The 17587-nt window shown below is 44.3% G+C and overlaps 1 protein-coding gene across 1 annotated transcript in view; it reads right to left on the bottom strand.

Moving 5' to 3' along the window:
* The window catches only part of NHS (NHS actin remodeling regulator), a gene marked incomplete at its 5' end in the record, with an annotated part of 267449 nt that overhangs the window by 23255 nt on the left and 226607 nt on the right, over nucleotides 1–17587 (bottom strand). Inside the window, one exon of the mRNA XM_026061518.1 lies at nucleotides 88–240. Coding sequence (XP_025917303.1) covers nucleotides 88–240 — 153 coding nt within the window. The remainder of the gene's footprint in view (nucleotides 1–87; nucleotides 241–17587) is intronic.

Raw genomic sequence — 17587 nt, 5'->3', positions numbered from 1 at the left:
CTGAGTACCCCTCTGCTGCCTTCAGGGGAGTGCGGTGAGGCCTCAGGTTTGCGTGGCAGCAGAGCCCGAGCGTGCGCGAGCGCCTACCTCTGCGCAAGGCTCGCAGGTTCTGCTTGGCGTGGTGGTGCAGCTCCTCCACACACGGCGGCCTCGTGGAGGGGAGGAAAATATTTCTTTGCTGATGCCAAGGTGCTTGGTAATAGACACTCAGTTTGCTCTCTACATCCAGGTTGGAGACAGCTGTAGAATGAAAACAAAACCCAAGATAAGACTTTGAGCCTCTGTTATATCAATTTAGCTAAAGAGCAAAGGATCTTACTTGGAGCAGAAGTAGCAAGAATGAGCACTGGAGATGTTACCTCTCCTCCCACCAAATAACAGTGACCATTATCTTCCCGGTGTGTCTGTACTACAGAATACTGCAGTGCATTTAGAGAACGCCTTTTTGCCTGATCCCAAATGGCTGTAAGGAGGGAAGTAGGTGCAATATTATATCGACATTAAATGCATGGACTAAGGGATAATAATTTTATAAATGGCTAAATGAAAACACAAAAAAGCTAAGCAATGTTCGCATGGTAACATCTAGAGCCACRGCAGAGAGGAATGGAGCCCCCGGTTGCCCAGGATCACTACCAGCTACCCAGTCTCACTGCCAATCTGCTATCTCACTACATTATGCTGTACTTTATTAATTTATGGCATGGTCTGCTAGCTCATTGCCTTCCAGTGCATAGAGACAGAGATTAACTGGCCATCCTGCTGAGCGACTTTAACTGTAGCCTATCAAAAGAGGTTCTCTTAGGAGACAGGGATTTTTGAGGCACAGAAAAACTTCAGTTCCTCTAGAGAGAATCTTGAGAGACTTCCTGGGAAAGTTACATGAACTAAGTCCATTTAAGGAAGGAGAAAATTCCTTGGGAACTACAGGGACTCAGGAGAGATGAGTTTAATTTCAGTGTATTCAGTAACTAGTTTTACAAGGGAGAAAATACATAACTCCRCAGTCGGGAAGTCCAGAGCCCTGGCATGGTGGCAGAGAGCAGACTTGCCCTGCTGTGCCGGTGGCCCGCAAGAAGCAGCGACATACTTTGTGCGTTCCCAGCTCTAGCGCTGGGCTTGTTCCTCCTTCTGCAGGCTTCAACACCGAGGGTCTCTGAGCATCTCCTTCTTGGCCACTCAGGTCTCTTGTAAAGCTAAGGAGTTGCTCTGTTTTGCTTACAGGCCAGCACAAAATGATTCAGGAAGACTCTCATCGCCAGAAGAAAAGACGGAGGTAACTTGTAGGGGTCTCCCAGCCCAGCTGAGGAGCCAGAGAGCCAGCGTGTTTTGGGTTAGTTTTCCCCACGGGAAACACGTTCCTCTCCCTTCCCCTCATCTTCCCCAGGCAGCACAGTGCACCTGGCCCTGTTCTCCTTTGTCTCTCCTATCTCTGGAAGGAGACCCAGGAGGAGCTGCAAAAAGTGGAGCATGAGTGACCTCAGTCTCAGCACTGTCCTGTGCAGCAGGAGCCCCCATTCAAGGAGGATCCAAACAGCAGTTTGTAGCTCTGCATTACTGACTCTGCCTGTGTGCAGCCCCCTTCTCGAGCCTGTGTCTTGTCCACTTAGAGAATAAGCATTTCGCAGCAGGGACTTCCCCTTATATTGTTTTTACAGCTCCTGGCAAATGCAGTTCCCAGCCCCTTGCCTGGCAGAGCCCTAGGCACTGACACGATAGAAAGAGAAGAGACATGCCACTGTCATAAGACACTGCTGAGTGGGAGGTGAAGTCGGAGAACAGAGAGGTTGGCAGCAGGATGGCCAAAGCAGCACATTCTCTCCAGCTATGGAAATTGGCATATTTTGGGACTCTTACACACTCTCCAGGTTTTTGCACTCTCTGACATGCAAGGGCAGTTGCCCTTTTTTGAGGGGGAGTCAAGGCAACATGTCGGATAGCTGTTCTCTGGTGGAGTTGTTTTGCTCTTTCTGGTTTTGTTGGCTTCTTTAATGCAAAACAATATTCGCTTAGACTGAAGGCATATTGGTGTTCAGTATTGAGAAAGGCACTGGAAATGCTATAAAGGAACCGGAAAAGTACAGTAGAAGAAGAAGAAAGAGGGAGCAGACACAAGGGGAGAAGGCTAGGAACCACGCTGCCATGTGCAGGATGTTGACAGATTTTATAGGCTTCTTTGATTAAAAAAAAAACAACAAACCAGGTCAAAAAATGTTGTGGGTGTTGGAAAATGATAGTGGCATGATATGGTGATGGACCTGCTGGAGTTCAGGTTCTAAAAGCTTCAATGTCATTGAATGAAACTCAAGTTCTGAGTTCGGTAGGAAGCCTCTCTTTGCTTTTCAGTGTATTTTTGCAGATGGGTTTTTATTCAGTTTTCACTATTTTTGCAGTGCTACATCCATGCAACTGGTCATGTTGTCATACATGAATGCACCAGAACAAGAAAAAAATGATTGGTGGTGGGGCTTTTTAGGATGAATGACAGTAATGTCTAGGTGTTAACCTTGAGGATTTACTAAATAAATTGTTAACATTGTAATAACATAATGTTGCCAAATCGCAAGCAGGACTTTTGATGGCTTCTCTGTCCGTCACCACTGCAGTAGGTGAATATCTCACTATCACTAGTTGATTTTATATTTCCTTTACCCCTTGAGGGTAAGGAAGGTACCTTGAGGGTACAGACAAGGTATTGAGACACAAAGTAACTTGTCCAGATCCCATCTATCAGCCTGAGTCCTAGCACRTTGCCTCTTTGGGAAGCTAAAGGCAGGACAAAAATTTCTAAGTGATAGTAATGATACTCCACCCATTATTTATATCACTGAGGATATGCGATATTCATGATCACAAATTGTACCCTGGAGGCTAATGAAATGTTAGGCACAAGCAGTTTCTTCATACTCCCAGCTCTAGTAGTTGTCTGTGATGGAGTTAAATGAGTGGAAAGTTTTACCTACTTATGAAATGTTCAGACACATTTCATTAGAATAGAATAGATTTCACTGCAAAATTTAACTTGTGTAAAGCTCTCTTGGCTTCAGCAGCAGTGTTTTACAAGTAAGAAGAGTAGGAGTTGGTTTAATATACTTCGTGTGAGACTTAAAAAAGAAACCAAGTGAATACAATTCTGCTATGCACTGGCTGTTCTAGGCACACATTGCTGTTCACAGATAAAACAGCACTAGCACGACCTCTGTGCCATCCAAGAAGATGCACCCTTTAGCAGGCAAGCCGCACAGAGCTGTGTATAGTGCTGTACCAGAAGGAAAATGAAGAGCAAATACATTGCTTGTCTCCAAATGATAGGCCACTAAGAAGCTTACGGTACCTTGTGCCATGGCCCCAGCTAGTGCAGATCCATGTATCTTCTCTTGTTTTCCTACAGTAACTCTGATTCACACTGTCAGGGAATATGCCCCACTGACACCAAGAAAGCAGAAATATTTCACAGTATGCACTGAACAGTCCTTTAAAATATGGAAAAGCTGGAGTGGATTTTCTAGGAAGCCAGAATAGAAACTAAAAGATCTGGCAAGAAAGCTGTGAGGGGGCGAATGTTCTCTGTCTGTGGTGGGGGGAGAAGCTCGCAGGGAGGGAGAAATGCTGGGGAGGGCAGAGGACAATGCTGGCCCAAGGACAAATAAGTATAAACTTGCCACAAATAAAATTAGGCTGGATACAGGAAGACCACATCCCAACTTCAGAGCAGCAAAGTTTTGGAACAACCTCCCGGACAGGGGAAAGACTGAGAAAGCTCACCAAGAAACGACAGAGCCTGAAACATTTCTGCAGGGGATCAAAAGATGTGGTGGCCTGCTGTAAGAGGGACCAGCTTCTGCTGCAGTCTCTCTGGCTGTTGTTTAGCCTGTGGTCCTCCCGTCACATCTAGTCTGGCCCCATCTAGGGATCTGGGCGCAGACCCCTGGGACAATTGCTGTGAGGTGAAGGCAGTGGATGCAACTGCAGGACTGGACTGCTAACTCGCAGGACCCCTAAATGTCTTATTGTGTCTTACTGCTTACTTTCACCCAGTGATTTATATTGGGGCTGTTTTCATAGTGCCTAGCCTGAACATGGCTGTAGCCTCTGAGCAATATCACCATATGCATAATAAATAAAGCAATACAGAAACTGTAAAGCCACACCCTTTAAATTATTAACGACTGGGCATCAAAGTGAATGGGAAAAAAACCTCTACATAAACAGGAAATACAGCATTTCAGGCTTCACATACAGCTTGTTGATATATTTTTAGTGTGTGCTTTGATCAATTTAGAATATACAAGTGAATCATGCAAACAATCATGTTCATTTCATTCCTGAGTTAAAGTAATTGTCTTTTGTCTTGCGGGATGACAAAACGGCAGGAGACCATTTAAATGGATTCTCCATTACATTTTGCGGTTCCATTAACGTTGGCTGGTTTCCTGACAACCAATGTCAAACAGACATACTCTAATAGCTGTTCTCATGAGAAGGTTTTTGAAGGTTTCCAAATAGCTGTTTTATCACAGTTGATCATATTTACCATTTATAGACCCTTCTCATATCCACATCCTCTCCTTCACTCTCCCTCCCTCCCTCCTTTAACAAAGCAAAAAAAAAAACCCTGCCGTAGCAGAGCTGGATGTGGATGCTTGAAGGTTGTGCGGCTTTAGCGCACTCAGGCGTCCTTGTTCTAATAATAACACCACAAAGGCCAAGCAACAAAGATTTCTGCTCTACTTATTTGATAGATACAGGGGTTTCCCCCCCACAACTCTGTCTGCTTCTCTAGATGCATGCCTCTCCCCACACCTCAGCTTCTTCTGTTTCTCAACTTTCTGTTCTTTTTTTTATGTATTATTACAGCTACCGTTAGGTGTCAGGGGGAAAAAGGATAATTTCCTACGCTTCCTGGTTCAACGAGAAAGCACAATTTGGTGTACGGTGTGAAAAAGTGCAGAGCCTGGAGGGGATTTTAGTGGAGCAAGAGGAAGGTGCCTACATGATAAAGGACAGAAAGCCCAGATCTGTTGTGCCCCAGACTCCCGCAAGAGAAAAGCTGAATCTGTGGCTGCCGAAACCTTATTAAAGCATCTGGGGTCCAAAAGACAAAAAACGCAATTAAAGAGGTTCAGGCAAGCAAATAAGCCTATTGCTGAGTTATTCTTATGAGAGGCTCTAACAACGCAAGCCCTCCCCTCGTCTGTGGGACCCAGAGGAGCTGGAGGCAGCGAGGGCTGCGCACCCTGAGCAACTGCACGGCTTCTCCTGGCTGCACCCCAGGGTGCTGGGCACCCTCCAAGGCCACTGTGGGCAGATGTGGCATGTGAGGCTCTGTTTGTGAAGCCCTTTTTCTCCAGCATTGAGGAGAGGTTGACCTGCCATTTTAGCACATGCCATTTTTTCTAGCCATTTTGGGCAAAAATGGTAACATGGCTTTCGTGCGATTCAATGTAATAATGAAGCCATATATTGACCCAGCTTTGCATAAATAGGCCTATAGCAGCAGCAGGGTTCAGTCTGATCAAACTCTTCCAGACCTGCTGCACAGGTCAATGATGTGATTTACTGTCTATTAAGTTCATGTGCAAAACATTGTAAGAAAATTAATTCTGAGAAAGACCAGTTCATCTCAAATGCTAGATAATCTGGCAACACATCCAACTTCATCATGCATATTAGTGCATAAATTTTTCATTGAGGCAAGTGCTGAGTCTGATGTGAATTTTATTTATAGCCCTGAATGTCTCAAATGATTTCCCCCTTGCCACTAGGTACTTGTGTCTCGGCTGCCACATCCAGGGGGTTTAAGCCTACAATGCTGGCAAAAATCAACAGTCACTTCTCTACTGTGCACGCCCCACATTTTGTGCAATGCATCAGCAAGTCCTGTTCTTTCAAAGTAGCTCCCTCCATTGCTGCTGCCCTTCTCCTTGTCTTGCTGACCACAGGGGGCTGCCCAGCCTGGGCAATGACGGACACAGACCAGAGGGACAGGAGCCCAGAGCCGCCGGAGCCAAGACACTCATTCTGTTTTCTAGAGTTTGGCTCGCTCCCAACCATGCATGCGCCTCAACATCTCCCCCAGGCTTGGCTGATTTTCCAACTGCAAAGCCCACTGACTGGAATTGCAAATAGCTATTTGGATTGGCTGCCCTCCCACCCCATCTTCATTAGGGGTGCAAAAATGCCTGTGCAAAGGGAGCGTGTGGGCAGGGCTGCTCGGGGAAGAGCGGGTTATTATGAAGATGGCTACTTGCTCTTCAGCGTTTCGATCATCCAGCCAAGCAACAGCAACCTTACCATACCTTCAGCGACCGTGCTGACAAGCATACGCATGCGCACAACTTCCCTTGCACCTCCAGGTGACAAGGTGACATGTGACTGGAGCCAGAAAGTCAGAAATACCCTGATGGCTTGAGGCACCCCATTGGCCTCAGGAGGCACGGGATGCCGTGCTCCATCCCCACACCAACCTAGCAGCCGAAGGGCAGCTACAGCTCCTGTCCCCATCAGGGCCAGGGCAACCCTGGCAGGGAAAGCTTTCTTCTCAAAGTCCCTTGGCCACAGGGGATGTCACATGACCATCCCAGTGAGGTCCCCACCAAGGACACTTGGCCGAGACCTGCGTGAGGGCTGGTGTGGGCACCAGCCCTGTGGGCACATGTCCCAGGAGGCTCCCAGGGACCAGTCCCAGCACCCCAGCCCCTCGGGGCTGCAGAAACCCTGCCGGCGCATCCTCTTCTTGCTCTCTCATGGGGACGCTGGTGCTCCCAGAGACATGCAATAATGGAGGCAGGTCATACCTAGGGCCTTGGCAGGGCTTTCTACATGCCTCTCACAGGAGACAAGAGATACACGAATCTGAATGAAATAATAAGCTGCGTGCCAAAACCCCTGTCTCGTTCACCTCACCCCTCCTGTGCGTTTGGGGGAATTTGTTTGGTGTTTTGAGAGGATTCCCAAATCCTCCATCATGTCTTTTGTTTCTTCTTCCCCAGCTTTGATGTTCTCCTAAGTGAGGGCGCTATTCGGTGTGGACATTTTCCTTTTAATCCTTGCAGTGCTACTGTCACAGGGCTGTAGGTGACTAACAGCCCACTAAAGGCTGTTAGTGCTCCAGTGCTCCTCAGTTACTTCTCTCTGCCAGTCCAGACTGGAAAACCTGCTTTGTAACAGCTTTGCCCATACTTATTTTTGCCTTTACAAGGGCAGAAAGATGGAGCTGCGGAGCGGACTCCAGCAGTCCAGGTCCTGAGACACTGGTTTGGGCGACTGGTCTAAACCTGAAGCCTGGATGCCCACATGTGCACCGCCATCGGCGCTCACACACACAAAGCAAAGCTAGCTCCGGTGCTCCTACACAGGCAGCAACTGCCTTCCAGAAAAAAAGGAGCAGGGACATGACAAAACAAGTTAAGTCTTTAGCTCTGTGCGGAAAACAATGTTAGCACAATTATTATTCTGTTCCGCACTCATGGACAGACAATTTAGCAAATTGTTCAAACTCAAGCAAAAAGGCAGAAACCTAACTGACAGCAGAAACCGTACCTCTGGAGTCCATAATCACAAGACCATGATCTCTTAAGCTCTTTGCATTGTTTTTTTCTTCCCAATAGTTACACTTTTCATGTTGCAACCATAGTTTCTTAGAGCATCCCCATGACATTTTGCTACCTCTAGTTATGCCACACATATATGGAAATAACAGCTATTTAGGAGAAAAATCGACAGGTGGACAAAACCCCATCCATATTCAGTGTTCAGTTACCTGGAAAGATTAAAATACTGGAAAGCATATGATTTCAATATCATTTTCACGTGCAGATCCTTCAATTTTGCATTTACCTGCTATTCAGGTAACTGGCACAAAAACAGACATAATTCAAGAGGGTTAGGAAGTGTGTGATTCTTATATATGTAAGAAGATTAGGCTGTTAAGCAATATGCACTTATGTGAAGAGTACCACATGCTAATCCCCTTCTTGGCTTTGCTACTTTCAATCACCATTGGCAGCATTTGAACATATTTTTAACTGCTTTCCCTAACTGTCAAGCAAGTTACAGTGGCCAGAATGGGACTTGTTACTTCAAAGTGCTTCAAAGATGTCACTGAGGGACAGACAATAACCTCTCAGAAGTACACAGGATTTTATAAATTTAAGCCTTCATTCCTGCAATGTTCCTCCAGCCAGTGGTTTTGGCCTCTCCTTTTATTCCTGCTCCCCCGTCTATGTTTTACATGGCCTCCAAGAGCAGCTGGGAGTGAAACAGCTTCATGCATTCAGCTACCAAATAGCAGCAAATGTAGCCAAACACAGAAGATTTGGGGAGGGAGGGGGAATGTTCATTAATAGATTTGCCCTTCTTACTCTTGAGCCAGCCAGGAGAGAAGAATGGCATTTTTATTTTAGGGGCACATGCGTGCATATTATACATAACTATGAATATGTGCATGTGCAGTTGTGCGTACTCCCCAGCCCCATCCCACTGAGCTCTGCAGAGGAGAAATCCCTCTGGACCTCATCCATTCTAATGTATGGTGACAGAAAGTGCTGAAGAGAGTGCAACATACTTATCTATTAATAAACATCTAAAATGTTCAATAATGCATGTGCAGCCACAGTGTTTCCATGGTCCTTGTTCAGTTACAGAGAGGAAGAAGCCCATCAGGGAAAGCAGGTTAGTAAGCAAAAAGGAAAACTACAGATCAGGTCCGGCTTTATTCCCAGGGCAGCGGAAGACGTGGCTAGACAAAGTTTTCTCAATTGTGTATGTGGAGGCATACAATTAAACTTAATCCAGTTCTATTTCTGAGACCACAATCCTGCTGGAAAGTGATTCATGCCCCAGCTAACAGCGTTTCTATCAGAGAGTGGAAGTAATACAAGAAGCAGCGCTGGCGTTGCCTGCAGGGCAATGGTAAAAAAGGAAGAAAGCAAGTGAGTCCTGCCAGGCAAACTTCAGGTTGCTTGTAGCTCAACTGTTCTGCAGGATGAGTCCATATTCATTTCAATTTGCTATCATGTTCCAGGAGAAAACAAAAAAGATATTTAGGCAGTAAATAATGTTAAAGAAAAAAAAAACAATTACTTTAAGGTTGCTGTGCTTAATGGTAGGTATGGTATGTTAATAGCAAGGATAACAGGACATCACATGCACACATATATTTGTGTTTGGCTACATACACAGCAGAGCATGTAACTGGAATCAGTGCCCCAAGAGACCCCTTTCAATCCTACATTCTTAATTAGTTTAAAACACTTCTTTTAATCTGATGTGCTTTCAGTGCTTGTCAACACATATTTCTTTCCACATCGACCCTTCACATTACTCCCCACTCTTGTTGATAGGCAGCAAGGGAACGTCTCTTATCTCCAGCAGTGTAGTGTGTGGGATCTATCATACACTCAGTAAGCACATTTTAGACATCTTTAGCAATTCCCTCTCGCTGCTCTGCTATTTTTCTCCTGCACTGATTCAGCCCAAATCACTACTGAGCTTGCCACAGTTACTCCAATAGGTAACCATAACGCTCTCCCTTTTACCATGAAGGAGTGTGTGGTTCACTGTGATGTTGTTCTCAGAACTCAGCTGCCCTGATTTCACGTGCCAGCACTCAGGAACAAAGCTTTGCAAAATTCATGCACTATTCTACCTGCCTTGCTTAATGCTTACCTTCAGGATCTTGTGACAAAACCATCCTCCCATTTCCCGACAGCCTATTTCTTCATGGACTATACTACACACATTTTTGTGATAGGTCAAGCAGTGTTTCTGCAAGACAGTTTTAACCTGTCTTGCCTATGCTCCTACTCAAAACATTCAAAATTCCCCTGCATATTTCTCTAAACATTTATATCTAAAGTGGTCACTTTCCAGTAATAACCTTTTGAATCTGTGCTGAGGATCCTCTTTCCAGGAAGAGCAGAGGCTCTCACATTAGAGCCCCTACACCTATCAGTATCTGCCATATGAACAACCTCTCTACATTTGTCAGCATTCAGGCCAGCAGTAAAACACCAGGAGCCTTGAAAAGCCACACTGGAAGATGACAGTTGATGTAGAATATGTTGTGTTTGGCATATTGGAAGATAAGATTCGGATGACTTATTCCAAGTACAGCAAATATATTTCCATTTTCCTTGAAATATTCATAAACTATAACCTTCCATCAAAGCTCTAAGAGCTAGTCTCCATCAATTTCTGTGCCTTCTCCATTCATCTCTCAGGAGTGTCATTTAGCATCAATTATGCTCATAGTGCTGTGATACAAACACCTGTCTCTTAGACAAGTAGATTGAGGGCATCAACTTATTTTACACAGGACATCAGATGGCCATTAGCAGATGACGGCATTTTGTCTACTACTGAGCTGGCCCTCAAGCAAAATGATAACCTGTAAGAGAAAAGCCCTGTATCCCACTGCTTAATCTTATTAGTTCCTGATTTGGCTTTCCACCAGTAATGATGAAGTCACTGTTCTGGAAGGGCAACACATACTGTAGGGGAAAAATGTTATRAAATGTGTACAGTAAAACCAAACAAAAGGTCCAGGTTACATTTTGTACCTAGCATCAATGTATCAGGGATGTTTTTCTATGAATGTTTCCCCTATTACTGTTTTAAATTGTTCCAAAGATCTCACTTATCATATGTGAACTCACTACATCTGTTATCTGACCTCCAGGAAAAAAAAATGCCCTTATGACTTGTGAGGAAGAAATGGTACAACCAAGAGAGTCTAAAGATTCAGAAAACCTCTCGGTCCCTCAGTCCCTGGGTGGGGGGTCTGAGTGTCACAGAGACAGGAGGACAGTCCCTGCCAGAGGAGAGGAAGGGGGAAGCCTTGCCCTTCTCCTGTCCCTATAGAGTTGCCCTCCGCCTCGCATGCAACAGGAGGAGAGAGAGCAGGGGGACATCTCTCCGCCACCCAGCCAGAAAGGAGGTTTGCCTGGGAGGGACCCATGGGGAGAAGGAGAGAAAGACTTTCCTCATTTGCACTGGTTTAACCTTCAGTGAACTGCAAGGGGAGGCTGGGAACTGGGCTCAGAAGCTGCTCCCAAGTGAAAAACAAGACTGAAGAGTTCATACAGAAAGTGAACAAGCAGGACCCCTTTTCCCTTCCACTGGCACCACATGTAGGCTGAGAAATCAAGCCCCCAAAAGTCAGGAACAGCAACCATGTGTTAAGAGCAGAAACAGTGGCTCATATTTCACACTTTTTCCTCCCCATCAGTCTTTTTCAGCGTGCTTGGCTAGGTGCCCTGAATGCCACTTAACTGCAAGTTGAGATAAGTAGCAACATTTTCTTCCAATTATATTTAGTAAATACTATGCTACTATAGCTACATGTGTTCTTTTGAATTACTCTCAGACATTTGGGGGGAAGACAGAAAGTCAGTCATCTCAGAGGGACCAAAGGCAATTCTTTCCTCCCCCAAGAGAAATATTCTTGCTGCTTCTGCAGTGCCATCAGACACTTCCTACAGAGGGACTGAGAGACCTCGTTCTTTCTCAGATCTTTACCTGCTCTGGAGGTCATGCCTGCACTCTGAAGCTTCTTCCTCAAAACAGCCCAGCAGCTTCTTTCCTTGGGTCAGGCAACAAAAATCATGCACAAAATTCTACTAAGTTACTCTGGTGCCATTGTAACAGCCAATGGTTGGCATGGCACAGGAGTGTAATTAAAGATATGACTGATTCATTGTGTAGCTCCTCCTTTGCACCTTCCGACAAAACTCGGATTAAATTAATACTCAAGTCCTTCGTCAGCAATCCTCTCAGATATTCCTTGGTGATTTACTTGAAAGTACAACTTTGGGCAATAGACTTTGAACTGGGTTTGCATGGCACCTAGCACAGATGGTTTCTGGGCCATGGTGGGGAGTATCCTATTTCAGCTTTTCCAGGAAAACCCTCCTTCAGTCTTCCTTCAGACAAGACCCTTCTGCACAACATTAGTGCAAAAAAGGCCAGAAGGGTTTGGAGAACCATGCTGAGAAGCCAGCTGCAAAGAAATAATATGGCTAGCTAACTTGGGGAGTTTCACTTGTTGAAACAGTATCAAATGCAGCCTTTGTTGTTTTATAAGGGGAGAAAGAGCTGTCTGAAAATATAGATTTCCCCCCCGCCCCTTCTATGTTTTCTCAAAGAAATTGATTTTAACCAAGAAATCTGCTTAGGGATGGGTTAGCCTTATAAGACAGGGGAGAAAGCACAACAAATTTCCCTTCCTCAAAACCTTTGCTCCCTGAGCAAAACCCACTGCAAGCCCAGGCACGCCACAATCCACGTGCACAAACTGCAGGGCAGCAGCATCACTACACGCTCTCAAAGGCACCGCAGGCAAACTGCGACTGCTGCTGGGGTCTTCTGCTGACACCTGCTCTGCCCTGATGCGGGGCGGCTGCTCCTCCGAGGAAGCGACCCCGAACCATCCCGCCTCGGCGCACCAACTCCTATGCAAGCACCGCAGCCTCTCTCCATCCAGGCTTTTGGGCTACAGATTAGCTTCTAATGCAGAAAACGTGAATGTGTGTTACAACAAGTGGAATGAACTGTATTATTTATAGTACTTTCTATAGGCCTGTCTAAAAAGCCACTGAGACATACCAGATTGCTTTTTAGAAGGAACCCATCCAGATAACGTTTGGAAACTGTCTTTGTCGGTGATATTGTAACCTAGACTTAAAATGAATAACTTAGGTCAAGGGAAGTGATTTTTCCCTCTATTCTCATTGTTTGAACAACATGTTCTCATTTTGCTAACCCCGAGGCATTAATATTTTTCTGAAAAGCTGCATGGTTTTTACTACTGTATTTCAGGTCCTTGTGTACCTAAAATGGTATACAAGCCTGAAATGGTAAATGCTAGCCTGCAAATACAAACTCACCAGGCAGCATTGTTAGCTGTATCCCCTTGCATGTACCTGCAGAGGATGCAAACCTGTTACCATGCCAGCTAGGGAGCCCCTACAGCTCACGCCGGCCCTCTAACTCCTCTTTGAATCAAGACATGACAGCCAAGATGGTATCTAGCACACAAAAACACAGCATGAAAGTTAAAAATATATATTTTTTAATATTTAGCATGTTAATGTTAACACAGACTAAAATACAGACTATACTATGTTGTTATGATTAATATGGCCTTATAGGCCAAAACCATGTCCTATTGTTTGTACTCACATTTATACTACTAAGCGACATATTTATGCAGAAAAGCCAGTTGAGTTCTGATGTTTCTTTTTGATCAGCCACAATTGCTGAAGAGCTATAAGATTTGTTAGATGTTGAGGGATGTGGACCATTCTCTGTTGAGAGCTTTCAGTCTGAACACAATGGGGAAGGGCAAATTTTTGCACATTTGTAACTCATCTATGTTTGTGCGCATACGCTGGAGACACTACAATGTAGTTTTCAACACATTGTCTTTAGCGCAGCAGATATACAGAATGGAAAATAACTGCTTGGCTAACAAACATATAAAATAATTATCTTTGAAGTGTAGTCAGACATTTTATTTTGACCAAGTACTGAGCACAGTACACGAAGAGGAAAAACAGAAGGCCTGGTGAAATGTATATGTTTCATGGCATCCACTCAAAACCATTGCAGAAATCTCAGGTGTATTTGTTACTAACTATCAACATTACTATTTAGAAATGACACTATCCTGGAACACTGGACTGGAAGCTTTTAAACTCTTAATTGTAAGCAGCGAGGAAAATTAAGAAAAAACAAACTGTAGGAAAAGTTATGCTCTAATATCCACAGGAAAAGAAATTAAATCAGGGAATACTTTCAGGAAAGGAAAAACAGAAGGAAAAAAAGGAGAGGGGAAAAAGGACATTGTCATTAAAATTTTCAAGCAAAAACCGTAAGCAAAAAAATGAGGCCATCAAGTAGAAACCAGCGTTTGACCTTAATGTATCATGCATCAAATGGAATGGTGAATCATAGGAAAAAGCACTCTTGGTTTTGTTTACAGAAGCAAAGACGACAATATTTCCAAGCATAAAGAAGCAGATAGTGGAAAGTAACCACAAAAGTAACTTTACCCAAGGGAGATCAGTCTCCCTGGAGTATTTCTAGAGCTAACAGATAGGTTCCTCTCTGATTTTGAGTACAAACRAATTTTAGAGTGCTCTGAATAGTCCTGTGGAAGTCCCTCTCTTTAAACCATGGAAAGACTCTTAAGACCAGCCGCTCTAAGCCGGAGAGCCCCACGGCATCATTAGGCACGAAAGAGGAGAGATCCTGTCGTAATGGGCAGAGCCGAAACAACTACTCTGAAACAGATATGGACATGCTAAGCTGTGGATGGGTTCCTGCATTTCCTTGTTGAATATATTTAATGGCAAATTAAAAAATAAATTGGGTCTCTTGTCTTTTGTTGAATCTAGACTCTCCTCTTCAATTTCTCTATGCTTGTGCTATCGCCGACAGTTTTTAAAACAGGGGACCCAGCAGGACGTTTGCAGTCCACTCTTCCAGCCTTGCCCACTCCGAGCCTCCAAGTGCTGCAGTGCACAGTAAAGCGAGAGCACTCCCTGCTTTTTCTTAACATATCTGCAGCTGTCAGTTTAAGAGACTGTTTTATATAAGAGAGTCAAGAATCACGCAGACCTCTGCGGACAGCCTCTGATCTCCCAGAAAACAACATCTTTCAGGCCTTGCTTGCTAGTGACCACCGGCAAGTGCTCAAATATAAATGTTGGCACAAACAGGGAACGGGGGAACAAAAGAGCCTTCCTTGAACCAGGGGCTGTGAAATAAACTGAGCCAGGTCACTGCTGTGTCAGAACTCGTCCAGTTTATTGGACTGCGAGGGATAACAAGGCGGTTGCTGCTGCAGGGACCTTTCCGCTGCTATTACAGCGCAAAGGCCATAGTTAAGCCAGCTAGCGAGGAATTAGGTGACTTTTAACTCAAAAGGTGAAGCGTTGTCTGAGAAACTSCACAAATATGTTCTTTTTAGGAAGAGGAGAGCAAACAAGTTCAGAGACGTGGGGGAAAAAAAAAGAAGCCAGACCAGGTGTCAAGTTTTGCAGTCCTTGCTCTGTCCTCTCGCGGCTGCAGCTCTGCCCGACCTCACTGGAAGCTGCGGCCACGCAAGGGCACAGGGTCTGGCCCTAATTAGCGCTCTTCCACTTCACTGCGTTCTCCTCTCCACCTCTGGTCTTTTCATGTAGATTTTCCAAGCAGCCTTAAAAAAAAAGAAGTGCTGGAATAGGTGCCAGACTGCTCTCGAGGCTGAAATTCTCTACATGTTGAGCAGCTCAAGACAGACAACGCCCCCGGATATACCCCAACTCCGATTTGGCAGGATCCCGTCTAGGGGGAGGTGGCCATCAATCTTCAATCTTATCAAATCCTGCCACATCTGCCAACAGAGGGGGAGGGGGAGCAATCGGAGCCAGCCTTTTTTATAATATCGATATTGTTCATCAACTCAGAGACATTTTATATACAAATACAGATCGGTTCACCACCATCTGCTTATTTTCTATGTAGTGTCTAAAGAATTGTTAGGGTGTTACCAAGAATATGAAAACAAGCTCTTATCCCTGCTGCTGAGCTTAAAATAAAATTAAAAAAAAAAAAGAAAAGAAAATACAGGAATTGGGATGCAGTGAAAAGCAAAGAATGGAGATGGCATTTTTCAAACAGCGGTTGTCTGGGCTGCTGTTTCTGTTTGGAGATAGAGTTTGGTCCAGTAGGCAGGACCCCCAGCCTGTGGATCTGCATGTAGGTCCCAGCTCTGGCCCGGGGCAAATCACCTCCTGCCCTTCACAGCCACCTCTTGCCCTTCCATGGACCTTCTTTCCTTTTGTCTATTCTTTCTACCTTTGTGCCGTAAAGGCAGAGATCATCTGGGCTATTCCAATAATACTTTTTTTTTTTTTGGTATTACATTCCTCCAGATAAAAGGAGGCTTGCTGATCCCCTCCTAGAGCATACTCTGAAAAGTTGTGGTTGGTATTCCCCATGCTGTCGTTTTGGACTCACAATGAACAAGAAGAGCCTCTGCCATTTAAAGGCACTTCCAAAACACTGAACTGGATAAATAACAGACGCTTCATTATTCAAAATTATCCTGCCATGTTCAGTAAATGAAAAGGAGCCAACTTGCAGCACTGGTTGACTTCCATTAGAGCCCAAACCCATGCTGCATGGGGAGACACATGAATTCACTACCAACTGTCAGATTTATTATCATAAGGGTTTTTTAAACTACTCTATTTAAATCACAGCTAATTTGGGAAAAAAGACTGTTTCCTTGACTTGCTCAGTTGACAATTTCATCTTCATGTTTGTTCATGTTAGCAAGTATTGATTTCCTGTGGGATGCAGTAAATCCTAGCGTAGTGAGGATGACGTCATTCTTTGGCAATGTTTCTGTTATGCCAAGTCAATTCTAAAGTCTGAGTATTGGCATACTTAACACACTTTGATTTTACCCCAAAAATGGGACTCTATGTTGTTGCATAGAATTTTTTTTAAGCACAACTACTACTTTGTTAGGAAATGGCAGTTAGGCAAAGATTAATTTGAATGCTTGTATTCAAATTCCCCCTTTTCCCTTCTATTAGTACCCAATTCCTTTTGTCTTTGTAATATTTGATGAACATCAACATTTCACAAATACTACAATGCTTCCTCATTTTACAAGGGACAGAGCAGCCTCCCCACAGTTAGTACAATTTTCCCTACTTTCTGTGAAGTTTTTCATGTACTTCTAAGATGGGAAAGCTACAGCAAGACTTCAGCCTGTCAGAAGAAAATATCTAGACTTTAAAGAAAGATCCTCATTTTGACACAGAGAAAATTCTTTTTTTTCAGAAACTCCTACAGGACAGTGGGATAATTTTCAAGCTTTTAAGAAATTCCGGTTCTATGGCTATTGAAGTCTATGGCCACATACATGATAACTTAAGACTAAGAGAAGCATTTGTTAATGGCTTGGCAAGAAGATACTCATATTTCTTCCCCTTCAGTGCCCTTCTTGCTGTGGACACTCAATGAGTAGGATCACATTGTTCCAGAAACACTGCAGCTAGAACTGGGTACTTTAAGCAATGATATCTGAAGTGACATACATCACTCAAAGAAACAAGTGTCAAAGCAGGGAGATCAGACAATCCCTGCTTTCTCATCATACTCATGAATCACTGACACAGATATATACACAGAACTGAACTTATTCAAGAAATCTCTAAGGTAACTCTTTGTATTCAAATATTCATTTTTGGGGTGAACGGAAATAAATTTCTCATCTATCAAAGAAAGCACAGCTTTTCAAAAGCACCATCGCTGTCTAGTCTGTGAAGATTCCTTCAACTGAGCAGGAAAAAAATCTCTTTTTTCAAAGCCCTGTTGGACCACAGCTTTGAAGTTTCAAGGACCTGCTTAAAGGCCTTTGGTCAGCCATCCTACCATCAGCCCACTGCCACATTGATGGATGCATGAATCCTCCTGTGGGAATGCACCACTGAACTGAACATCAGGCTGCAGGGGACGTCGTTCCCACCCTGCCTTGTGCAGGTAACCTGCCTCTCGATTCAGCCTAATCTCCTGTCCTGTGTAAATA

The sequence above is a fragment of the Apteryx rowi genome, unplaced genomic scaffold (assembly GCF_003343035.1).
Source record: "Apteryx rowi isolate R43461 unplaced genomic scaffold, aptRow1 scaffold_181, whole genome shotgun sequence".
Lineage (NCBI taxonomy): Eukaryota > Metazoa > Chordata > Aves > Apterygiformes > Apterygidae > Apteryx > Apteryx rowi.
The sequence above is the reverse complement of the archived record's forward strand: the minus strand, read 5'-3'. Positions and strand labels throughout refer to the sequence as shown.